We start from the raw sequence: 12,565 nt of genomic DNA, 5'->3' as shown, positions 1-12,565 counted from the left end.
GATGTTGTGTGCCTGTAGTCTCAGCTACTTGGGAGGCTGAGGCAGGAGAATTGCTTGAACTTAGGAGACAGAGGTTGCATTGAGCCAAGATTGTGCCACTGCACTGTAGCCTGGGTGACAGAGTGAGACTCCATGTCAAAAAATAAGAAGAAGAAAAAAAGGTTAAGTGAGATCATAATCCAATAGGAGTATAGCCTTAGAAGAAGAGAAAAGGACCTCTCTTTGTCTCTCTCTGTCACACAGTAAGAAGGCGGCTGGCTGGTTGCAAGCCACAAACAAAGCCCTCACCAGAAAGTGACTATCTTGGCACTTTTCTTTTCTTTCTTTTTTTTTTTTTTGAGGCAGGGTCTTGCTTGTTGCCCAGGATAGAGTGCAGTGTCATGATCACGGCTCACTGCAGCCTCGACCTCCCAGGCTTGAGAGATCCTTCCAGCTCAGCTTCCCAAGAAGCTGGGACTACAGGCACCTGCCACCACACCCAGCTAATTATTTCTTTCTCTTTTTTGTTTTTTTGTAGAGCCATTGCCCAGGCTGGTTTCAAATTCCTGGGCTGAAATGATCCTACTGCTTTGGCCTCCCACAGTGCAGGGATTACAGTCATGAGCCACTGCCACTGCGCCTGGCCCATCTTGGCACTTTTGATGGTGGACTTCTAACCTTCAGAATGGTGAGAAAATAAATTTCTGTTGTTTAAGCTCCACAGTCTATGGTACTTTGTTATGACAACCTGAACTGACTAAGATGGATGTGATAATTTCTAAGGCTCTGAGTCATCTGTCTTTGGGGAGGAGTGAATTTTTTTTGGCTGCATAAACAAAGGTGATATTATGTTAGGTGATACCCTTAATTTTCTAAGAAATCTAGGATTTGGGAAGAAAGATGTATGTTGATCTTGGATAGCCATAGTGTGAACTATAGAGATATTTATTATTATATTCATTGCCCACAAAGTTAGCCCCTTTCTGTGTTTGAGAAATTTCCTATTATATTACTCTTGGCTACTGATAGACTTTGCTTTCCATCATAGAATCCCCAAAGGTCACATATTAATTTTCCCAGCCCCCTCTGCACTAGGACTTGGACACATGACCTAGGCTTTGCTAATCATAATCACCTTCCAACGACTGTGAATAGGAAACTAGTAGCGATGTGAAGGAGTGGGGTTATTAGAGAATCTATTTCTGGTGGTGGTAGGAGGGGTGGTGAAATCTCTTTTACAGGAGCAGCTGTAGCTATGATTCCAGAGGTGGCATCTGGCAGGCTGACCACCTAACACTGGTGAGGCTTGGGGCAATAGTAAAAGTGGAGGGCCGCTATCTAAATATTTAAAAGGTAAAAATCAAGCTAACAAGTTGTCAAATGAAAGATGTGTCTGTCTTCCTTACCTTGAAAAATATGCTTTCTTTCTTTCTTTTTTTTTTTTTTTTTGAGACAGTTTTGCTCTGTTGCCCAGGCTGGAGTATAATGACACGATCTCAGCTCACTGCAACCTTTGCCTCCTGGGTTCAAGAGATTCTCTTGCCTCAGCCTCCCAAGTAGCTGGGATTACAGGCATGCACCACCATGCCTGGCTAATTTTTGTATTTTTAGTAGAGAAAGGGTTTTTCCACGTTGGCCTAGCTGGTCTCGAACTCCTGACTTCAGGTGATCCACCCGCCTTGGCCTCCCAAAGTGTTGGGATTACAGGCGTGAGCCACCATACCTGGCCAAAAAATATACTTTCAAAACAACCTGGAGGCTAGGTTTAAGTTGAGACTTCTTGAACTCCTTGGAGTTCCATGATGGAATGAGGTGGTAAGGGGAGAACCCATCACTAGCCCTCCACTTGTCCCTCTCCTCTTCCTATCCACAGTTCTATCCTGCACCATGAAGGGTCTCATGTGCCTGGGTGTAAACACTCCAGCTCCGAACATACAAGCTCTTTCTACATTCCCTGCAAATAGCTACTTCTTGGCTCCCCTCTGGACCTGGTAGTGTGTATATCAGTGATACAGTCTATCCTAGGAAGAACAGATCTGAAGAAGAGGCCCATATGGATATTGGAAGCTACTTGGGGGCATTTGGGCAGGAAATTCTGTTTTTCAGTTCCTGAAATGTGGTCTAGAAGAAAAGAATGAGTTCTGGGTGGGTGCTCCCTTGATTCTGTGGACTTTTTTCCCCTGTGTCCAGAGATATGATTAGAGGAGGGCCAGATTAGGGTCATCTAAAACATAGAATGTAGGGCAAGAGCCCCAGTTGTCTCGACATAAGCGTTGTCTTGGCCACTTGGCATCCCCTTTTGGTGGTGCAACCATGCTGTCTTGGAGGCCTATCTGGACCATCTGTACTGTACTGTATGCTCTGGGAGTGGTTCTGGCTGCCTAGGCTCACTTATTCTTGCTATTTTCTGCATCTTCCCAGGGTCTTTTTAAATAAACTCCTTTTCTGTTGGAATCAGCCAGTGAGTTTCAGTGGCTTGCAAGTAAGAATCCTGATCAACACTTTTGTTTATTTGCCTTCTGTTTTTGGAGGAGAGGGGGAAGCTTCATGAAGACCAAGACCATATCTATCTTGTTCACTATTGTATCACCAGCACCTAGAATAGTGCCTGGAATGAATAAGTGTTCTGGGTTGCAGACAGTGATGAGACATCTCTTTAGACATGAGGGGTTTTCCCAGGGCTGGAACCCTATATGATGGCAGTGCTGAGACTCCTGGGGGCCCTACACTAACATTCAGAGCGATACTCTGGCACTCAGTGCTGCCATACAGGAACCATTTACATAGACTACAGAGAAGATGGTGCCCCCTGGAGCTGTGCAGTGCTGCTGTGCTGCCTGACAGGTTTAAGTGTTCCTGACAGTGGTAGGGTTTCCTGAGAGGAATGGTGGCTTGATAGTAATGGGGAGACCTTGACATTAATGGGAGTCCTGTCAGCAATGAGGACATCATAGATATTGGGACATCCTGTCAGGGATGGGGGTTCCTAAACTGATGAGCACTTTACAGTGTTGAGGCCCTGACGGAAGGGCTGGCTTCCTCTTGGGAGAGGACCCTTGAAATGATGGTTTGACAGGAATGAGGTCGACGTGGTGATTGGGGTTTGGATGGTGTTAGGCTCAGATTTCCAGGGACCGGGATTCTGAGATCAAAAGCCCTAGGAGATCTGGTTGTCCCAGAATGGTAGTGTTCCCGCGGCTGGGGTGAAAGCTTTCCCACCACTGCCAAGTTGGAACTGAGGGCGGCTCTTATCTTCTGCATCCCACTGGAGCCACGGGGAAGACCCAAAGGCCCTAGAAGTAGGGTGGGGAGGCCTGATTCCCTCATCTACCCTGATCCTTAGAGGTTCTGTCCTCGCTCTTTTCTTCCAACTCTGCCCTTCCTGCCCCTGGCCCCTTGGGAGATGAAAGTGCTCCTCAGAAATGGGTCTTTTGAGAGTTGATGCTGCCCTGCTGCCCTCAGATGCTTTGCTCTTCAGAGGTCCTCTGCCACCTGCCGATCAGACGCCGGGCCCCACTCCTTTCCAGGAGCCCTGCCTGTCAGAGGGTTTCTTATCCTGCCTCTACCCCTACCCTCCAGATCCCCAGCACTGTCCCTACATTCCTCATTTCCTTTCAATATCACCAGGTCCTGGCATCTGATACTCCCCTGGGAATAGGAGTAGGGTGGGCATTGCTGTAGCCCAATCCCCTTCTCTACTCCTCTGCCATTGGGAAAACTGAGGCCTCAGTAAAATCCCTCTTTGAGGCTTGGGGGAAGCTGATACCCCTTCTACTGCAGAGGCACAGGAGGTTGGAAGCCCTCTAGGGTGTGTGTCTTTGTGTCTGGGTTCAAGTGCGGGGACCCTACCTGTGGCCACCAGCTTCCTCTCTTGTTTATTTCCCCAGCTTTTTCTAGCAAGCTGAGCTTTTCTACCCCAACTAGACTTCCCAACCCCCAGCCCTCAGTCCAAGTGCTGCCCATCAGGCAGGCTTAGACTGCAATCCCAGCTTTGCCACTCACCAGCTGAGTTGACTTGGGAGGTAATTCTCCTCTCTGTGCTTCAAATTCCTTATACATAGAATGGTACTAATGATACCTTATGGGATCGTTTGAGGGTGCCATGATGTAATGCCAAGAAAGGACTCAGCTTGGAGACTTGCACATGGCCAGCACCCAGAAGTAGCGACGTTCCCTATTCCCATGGGCCGCTTCTCCACTTCTGGCCCTGCTATACTGTTCTCCATTTGTAATTAGGAGATAGGTCAACTCGGAGAAGTGGTATGTGTAGTAGTTCAGAGTAGATATTCCGGAGCCAAACTGCCCAGACAGGAACCCCAGCTCTGCCTTTTTTCTAGTTGTCCAGCCTGGGCAGGTGACTTAACTTCTGTACCTCAGTTTTCTCAGCTGCAACATAAGAATGGTAATAGCACTTAAAGCAGTGCCCAGTACCTGGTAAGCATTAGTGGTGAATTAGCTAATACTCAGAGCCATGTCCTTCCATGTGGACAAAGTCTCAGGGGTCACCTAGGAAATTATCTGACCAGAGAAATGCCTGCTAATTCCTACAGAAGGGCACTTGGAGGAAATTTCCCAATTAGGAGTCCTGAGCCTTCACAAAACTGTTATTTCTAAGATTTTCTGGTGGTTTCTGAGTTTCCCGTAGCCTAGAAGGAGGGGGTGACATGGAGCTTGCCTGCCGAGAAGCTGAATATGAGATGATCAAAACTTGATCAAAACCGTATGAAGCTGGCTCTGAACAAACGCTCAACCACACAGCAGAGATAGCCCCGGCTGTCTTGAGAACTGGATGTGCTCCTGGTGGGGGGCGGGGCATGGTGGGAAAAGGCCATGTTCAGTTCCATTTTTGTTAATCATATGTGTATTGGGGCTTATTTTGTACCAGACCCTGTCAGAGCAATGTTGGCAATGGAGTTGGATGAGGCCCAACCTTTCCCTCGGGAGCTCTCTCAACAAATAGAAAAGGGAGCTTTTCATCACCCAAAGGCTAAGAGAAACCTGAGCGGAGGTGTCAGATACTTTTAGGAAGATATTGGCTACTGAGATATTGGCCTTTATGATGGGAGGTATCACCCAGCTGCAGGCCTTGAACCTGTAACAGATGCCATGTGCCCTAGAGAGGAAGGTGTCTATCTAGAGGCAGGCAACAAGGCCTCCACATCCTAACTGGGGAGCTAGGAGTCCACACCACTCCTCAGAGGGCTGGCAATCTCTAGTGGGCTCCTAGCCCACCAGAACTCTGGATAAATGAAGATGCAACAATCGTCAGTGACTCACCATGAAGCAGAAAGCAGATGTTGATTAAATGGAGTCACAGGGCTGAGAATGTTAGAGTGGGGCAGGATGCTCAGTTGCTCCAGTTGCTCAGATTGCTGAGCTTATGTACCTGGCAGGGAGATAAGACCCAGTGTCCAGGATGGGTCGATATGGTTGGGGGGTGGGAAAAAGAGGAAGGCAAAAAGCTAGGATGGAAAGCACTGGCTATAGAAGGGGTGGGGAGGGTTGCATGCCAGCTCCCCTAGGGCTCTGGTGTCCACCCCTCAGATTTCCTCCAAATTCTTCATTTCCCAGGCTTCCAGGGTCAATTGAATCCAAGGCACTTCACTAGCTCCTAGACTATTTTCTCTTTTTCTGAGCCTCAGTTCTCCTTTGATCTCAGAAGGTGGCCCCAGGGAGCGTTTTCTGGATGTGCAAGACTTTGTGGGGTATCTATGCAAATGCTGGCGGTTTAGTATAAGAACTAAAGAATCAGGAGCCAAGTTGTTGTTTGGAAGGAGTCTCGAAAATCAAGCTTCTCTCTCCCATCTGACAAATGGGGAAACTGGGTCTTGGGGTGCAGAATGGAAAAGGAACTTGCCCAGAGTCGCACAATGAGTGGGGCAGAGACAGGATCATGGGACTCTGGCCCAGGCAGGGAATTCAGGATTTGCTCTGTACCTCCTGGCAGCAGTGTCATGGAGGTAGTATCCAGGGGCCCCTGTCCTGGTAGCATATTCTTCAAGGCTCCCACTCTCACCTGCCCTGCTCTGTCTGTGTGTTCCTCCGATAGTCCAGAGAGATCACTTTTGTTGCTTCTGTGGCAGACTGACTTCCTGTAAATGTCACTGGCACTGAGAGGGTTTTCAGGCAATATGCTCCCCCCACCCCCGCCATGTGCATTTGTCCTCTGAGACACCAGCCTGCTGGGATGCGGGGCATGGGATCCACAGCTGGGAGACGTAGAACGCCATGGCTGGCTGGCTCGGTGGATGGATGAAAGAATGGCTGGGTGGGAAGTGGGTGAGTGGATGGTTGGATGGATGGAGGTCTGATGAATGCAGAAACAGCTGAATGAATGGACGCATGGATGCATGATCCCAGGTGATTCTAAGACCTGGGATACCCAAGGTTTTGAGCACTTGCATCTGGGAGCAGAGGACAGGAAGAGGATGTCATGCTGTCAGTGAGGAGGGGCTGCCACAACTCCCTCAACATTTCTCCCTTTTCTTTTTTTTTTGAGACGGAGTCTTGCTCTGTCACTCAGGCTGGAGTGCAGTGGCTGGATCTCAGCTCACTGCAAGCTCCGCCTCCCGGGTTTACGCCATTCTCCTGCCTCAGCCTCCCAAGTAGCTGGGACTACAGGTGCCCGCCACCTCGCCCGGTTAGTTTTTTGTACTTTTTAGTAGAGACGGGGTTTCACCGTGTTAGCCAGGATGGTCTTGATCTCCTGACCTCGTGATCCGCCCGTCTCGGCCTCCCAAAGTGCTGGGATTACAGGCTTGAGCCACCGTGCCCAGCCCATTTCTCCCTTTTCAAGGCCTGCCCAGGCCTGGTTTTGTTGCTGGCTGAGGTATACCTGATATAACGACGGCCTCTCTTCCCAGGCAAGGGTGCTCAATCTGGCCGCCTTGCTCTCATCTGACCCCAGTGGCACAGACTTGTCACTCCCAGCTGGAGAGGGCCTTAGAGAACACCATCTGGAGGCCAGCCTGCTTCCCCAGGGGACTTCTCAAGTACGAGGCCCTCACTCTGTACAGAGAAGCCCTGTGGGATGCTCCAAGAGTCACACGGCTCTCATCTCCCAGAGCTGAGATTCTTTTCTGGTCTCATCTGGGGAGATGTCTCTCGTCTCAGTGTTGCCTTTGAGCCCTGGAGCCCATGTAGACTGTAGGGGTGGTGGTAGGGCTCCCCTCTGCGGAATCTCTTGTGTTTCCCTGGCTACTCCTTCTTCCACCCCGTGGGCCTCTCTCCTGTCTCTGACCTCTGACTTCCAGATCTGTCTGTCAGTGTCCCTGAGAGGCATGGCCCCAGGATTGTAAAGATGGGGCTGGACCTTGCTCAGTTTGGCTGAGAGAGGAAGGCTGGCCTGGAAGTCAGATTCTGTATGGACAGAATGGACAGATGGGCCCTCAGCCCTGGCTTCTGAGTCTTTCCTCACATATTTATTCATTCACTAAACAAATATTTATTGAGGGACTGCCTTGAGCCAAGCAGCATGCTGGACACCAGAAAAATAGTGGAACCCAAAAGAGATGTGATCCCAGTCCAAGAACATGGACAAATTTGGACAAACCAGCAAATATAAGTCAGTATGATGAATGCTGTGAGGGGCTACTACAGGAGGCTACCTAACCCAGCCTGGGGTCAGGGAAGGCTCCCTGGATGAAGAGGCATCTGGACCCAGATGGGAAGCCAGGTGGGCAGAGGAGAGAGAAGAGTGTGCCAGACCAAGGGAAGGGCGTGGGTGGATGGGTATTTTCCCCCTAGGCAGTAGAGCTGGGTCCTTTGCCCCACTCCACCTGCCCCAGCCATGAGAGCTGATTCCCCACAACTCCCTTCCCCTGAGTGACACTGGATCCCTCAGACACCTGGATGCTTGAACACCTGCTTTGGAGAGCAAAGACTGGGAGGCATGAGACACTGGCTCACTCAGGGAACTGATCCAAGCTTAGTGTTGCTGAACTATGGAAAGCAATGAGGCTGATCCTGAGAGCATCAGGTTGTTAAGTGAAGGTGAGCGAGGAGATCCCTTAGGCCACAGAAGAGAAAACAGATACTGCCATTCTACCTCCCCCTTCCTATTCCTGTCCTCCTGGCTAGACAGCAAACAGACAGCAGACAGATCTATGGGTGCCAGGTGGCTTTTTTTTTTTTTTTTTCTTTAAGGCTAGTCAAGCAGTGGGAGTGGAGAAGGAAGAAAGAAATCTGTAACTGGTTGTGATCAATTAGTTGTAAACACCAGGTGGTTTTATTGGTAGCATTGCAGTCTGGGGGTGGAGCAGCTTTACTCTGACCACGCTCACCCTCTTGCTCACACTCACACGCACACACACCCCAGGCCCTGTCCTGGCTGGTCAGGTCTGGTGCAGAGGAGCTGGAGGCCTGGTGCTTCCTTCTGGTCCTCGGTTCCCCAGATTAGGTAATAATTCACAACGCTTCACTCGGACTCCAGGCTCCCTCTGGTGCTGTCATGGGTTAACTGCTGCGGCGCTTCATCTAGAGGAGGCAGGAAAGGAAGGGTCACAGGCTGGAATCTTAGACAGGAGCTCAGAGGGAGGATACAGGGCCAGGGAGGCCAGGCTTGCCTTGGTTGAGGTCCTCTGCAGTCTCTGGATGATGCGTTCTACCCAGGACTGGTCTGGGGGTGCACAGAGCTGGCGGCCCCTCAGTGTGGTGAACCTGGGGTGAGAGGTCAGAGAGAATGGAGCCCCAGAATCCAGCATATCTGGGGACCGTGTCTGGGAACCTGTTTCAGGGATTTCCTTGAAGGGGTTGGGCTTGGCATGGAGAAGGGGAATAAGAAGGTGGGAGTCTCAGCAGGGGCTAAAAAGGGAGATGAGGCTAGACACCCTCCCCACCACTCACACCACAGCAGGCACCCTGCAGCCATCCTTGATGAGAAGGTAGCGGAAATTCCTCACGATGTACCCCGGGATGGGTTTCTGGGTCACAGACAGGCAGCAGTCTTCAGCATCATTGGTGCCACTCAGAGTTGGGGCTGGGATGGGGAAAGAAGGTGACAGGACACAGGGCCCTTGAGGGTGGCGTGGCCATGGCCCTAGCTCGGATTAAGGACACCTCTGTGTGTGTATGTGTGTGTGTGTGTTTGTATGTGTGTGATGGGGTAGGGGAGGAGTTAGACCTGGTATTTAACCAGCATGCACCAATATGGCTCTGGCTCTGCTGGTTGCTAAACATATTGTCATACTTCTAAACTGTTTTGCAAATAACCACTGCCCTGAGCCCCACAAATGACTTCCTGCTGCCCTGATCACCCCAACCTCTCTCCCAAGACAATCCAGCAAGTAAAGAGTTAATGCAAGTCACAGTGTGGGAGGGGTGTGGGGTGGGATAGGCTGGTGTTAGGAGCCTTATTAATTGCTAAATTTTTGAATATCAGCCTTGGCTTGGTGTCTGCCATTCTCCCTACCTTAAGCAAATCTCCTTCTGCCTGGGAAACGGAGGCAGCAGGAAATAGAGCTTGCAGAGACAGCCACAGCCACAGGCCCCAGGATGTACTAAGAGACACACCCGCATTGGAATTCAGGGGCGCAGGGATACCCACACTAACAGGCACACATGCAGGGACCCGCCAGGCTCACCGAAACATGCAGACCTAAGCATTCGCCTGAACTCACCATGTCCCTTACGTCCAGTGCCAAGCAATCTGAGATCTAGACATTACCCACTGCCAGCCCCTCACTGCCCCTGACCCTGACTCTTCCTTCAGCCTTACCTGGGGAGGTCCAGAGAACCAGCAGGCTGAGGGCCAGTAGCAGGGCCATGGAGGGTGAACAGAGGCAGGCCAATGGCGAATATGTAAGTGCCAGCTGTCTTGGTGTGTGCAGGATCTGTGCGAGGCTGCAGGGCGACTGGGATGCAGGGGTGAAATGCAAGGTATGAATGATGTGAGGCTGGGAATGTGAGTCCTGCAGCTGACTCCTATTTATGGCCAGAGCTTCACTTTCTCTGCCTGAAATTCCCCTTCATGTCCCATTCTGTGATTCCCCTGTTACCTCCCTCTTTCTGGCAGAATCTCACTCTGCCCCTCCTTCTTCCCCACTGCGGTTGCCCTTTCCTTCTGCTTTCCTTGGCTCCTGCTCTGAGAACTTAAGTCTGCAGTCTGGCCCAGTAAAGGGGGTTGTGCACTGTTTCTCCAGAGAAAGGGATTGCTCTGTCATCCCATCGGTGGCATCTGCATCATCAATCATGGAGCTGGGGTTCAGAAGTGATGGTCAAAGGTGGGGCTCCCTTCCTTAGGTTTATCCGTTGTCCTCACTGGTGCTTCTTTCTTGGGAGGCTGATGGTGAAGAAGGCTCCCTGGCACCCTCAGGACAACCATGAGAGCCTCCAAGGTCCTACCATATGGGAACCAGTCCTTCCCTTGGGGCAAGCGAGCTGAAAGGTCAGGTACCTTGGGAAGAGACCCAGGACCCCCATCCCACATCTCTGGCCTCTGGGGCTCAGCAAGCCCTCCCTTTCCTCCGTTTACCATTTTCCTATGTCCAACACCTGGGTCAAAGGAACAGCTGGAGGGAGACTGGCTTGGAATAGCCCCCTTCATTTTCCCCCTTTTCTCAGTCCTGGGAACCAAGAGGGGATTTCTAAGGAGAGGGGCTGGCCAGCTCATATTCAGACAAATCTTAAAATTTCAAGGAATTGGCTGATGGAGGAGGGGACAAGTGACTTCCCCCTTATGAGAAAGGTCAGAAGAGAAGGCCTCAAAAGAGAAACTAAATATGAAACGCCCAGTCACCCTTCGTCACCCAAGTCCTAGACCCTCTCTTGGATGCGGAGAGGGAGGGGGAACATTTCCCTCTTAAATTTCTGACTTAGCTTCTTTCCATTCATTAATCATAATAATAGTAATGGTATTTGTTGATTGTTTGCTATGTGCTAGGCTCTATGTCAAGGACTTTACCACTATTACCTTGCTTAACTTTCCCAAAACAATATAATTGATGTAGTTTTTCTTATTTTCGCGTTATTATTCTTATTTTACCCATAAGGAACATGAGGCTCAGAGCACAAAGCCACACAGCTAGTAAGTACTGGAGCATGATTTGGACCCAGGTGTGCTCTAGGGTTTACACTCTTTACCTTCACCCCACACCACCTGTCTGCCACTTGATCATGGCACAGCACGGGTAGTACACGGTGCAGAGGAGGGAGACTCTGCAGACAGAGCACCTAGCTTGGGATTCAGATTCCACCACTAACTGCAACAAGATGAAAATTCTCCAGTTTCTGTGTCTTAGTGTCCTTATTTGTAAAATGGGAATGGTAGATCTACATCTCAGGGTTAAATGAGGTACCCTGAGTAAAGCCCTTAAAAGCCCTTAGCTTAGAGGCTGATGCACAATAAGTTCTGTTAGCCATTGTTCTTCTTTTGTCCTTTCTTTTTTTTTTTGGGACAGAGTCTCCCTCTGTCACCCAGGCTGGAGTGCAGTGGCGTGATCTTGGCTCACTGCAAGCTCTGCCTCCCGGGTTCACGCCATTCTCCTGCCTCCTGAGTAGCTGGGATTATAGGCACCTACCACCACGCCCGGCTAATTTTTGTATTTTTAGTAGAGGTGAAGTTTCACCATATTGGCTAGGCTGGTTTCGAACTCCTGACCTCAAATGATCTGCTCGCCTCTGCTTCCCAAACTGTTGGGATTACAGGCGTGAGCCACCATGGCTTTCATTAATTCATCCATCCATCCCTCTTTCCATTGATCTATCCATTCCTCTGTCCATGGTGGTTCTGGTTATTCTGTTTGACCCAATCTATCCATTTTCCACTCTTCACGGCCCTGCTCTGCTCCCTGGAAGGCTGACCTCTGCAGATAGCATTACTCACGGTCTCCTGCTCTCTGGCTTCTGTTTGGGGCTGGCCCATGGGAAGCAGCAACAGGAGATCAGTGGTGGAAGGAGAGAGGCTGGAGTATTAATTCCCCAAATCTTTCATCTTGTTGCAGTTCTGGCAGTGAATAATTTCCCTTGTGGCAGTTGTTCTCAAAGAGTAGCCTTTGGGCAGCAGCAGCAGCATCACTTGGGAGCTTGTTAGAAACACGAATTCTTAGATTTTACTTCCCACTTACCACATCTGAGACTGAGGATGGGGTCCAGCAAACTGCGTTTTCACACACCCTCCAGGTGACTCTGATACATGCTAAAGTTTGAGATCCAAACAAGCCTCAGAGATACCATCAAATGTATACCTCATCCCAGGAGTCTTAGGAAGAGAATAGAGAGAATAGGGCATTAAAAAAATTGAAGAAATAATGACAAAACATCTGAAATCTGATGAAAAGTATGAATATACATATCCAAGAAGTTCACTGTGCCCAGCCTGCTATGTTATTATGTTTATCAGAGATCTTTGTTTCTTTGTGTGGCTGTAAGTTATTATTTTTTGTTCTTTTGTTTCATTCTGAAGGTCTCCCTTTAGCATTTCTTTGTTTGTTTGTTTTTTGTTTTTTATATCTCCCTTTAGCTTTTCTTATGGGCAGGTCTACTATTAATGAACTTCATAAGTTTTGTTTATCTGGAACAGGAGTTTGAGACCAACCTGGCCAACATGGTGAAACTCCATTTCAACTCCTGACTCCTCAGCTACTCAGGA

General features: G+C 49.6%; 1 protein-coding gene across 2 annotated transcripts; it reads right to left on the bottom strand.

The window, feature by feature from the left end:
• Positions 1 to 8,173: 8,173 nt before the first annotated feature.
• Positions 8,174 to 9,925, bottom strand: CCL19 (C-C motif chemokine ligand 19). 2 transcript variants are annotated; one of them, XM_025359644.1, is made up of 4 exons: positions 9,695 to 9,925; positions 8,824 to 8,956; positions 8,544 to 8,637; positions 8,174 to 8,454 (listed from the first exon to the last, which is right to left on the bottom strand). In XM_025359644.1, exons 1-4 carry the CDS (start codon positions 9,741 to 9,743, stop codon positions 8,434 to 8,436), a joined length of 297 nt encoding a protein of 98 aa, XP_025215429.1. In that variant the 5' UTR covers positions 9,744 to 9,925; the 3' UTR covers positions 8,174 to 8,433. The 2 variants fall into 2 exon arrangements, with proteins under 2 accessions (XP_025215429.1, XP_025215428.1); XM_025359643.1 differs by having other exon boundaries at positions 8,186 to 8,637; positions 9,695 to 9,902.
• Positions 9,926 to 12,565: the final 2,640 nt, after the last annotated feature.

The sequence above is a fragment of the Theropithecus gelada genome, chromosome 15, assembly GCF_003255815.1.
Source record: "Theropithecus gelada isolate Dixy chromosome 15, Tgel_1.0, whole genome shotgun sequence".
Lineage (NCBI taxonomy): Eukaryota > Metazoa > Chordata > Mammalia > Primates > Cercopithecidae > Theropithecus > Theropithecus gelada.
This window is presented reverse-complemented; position numbering and strand designations above follow the sequence as displayed.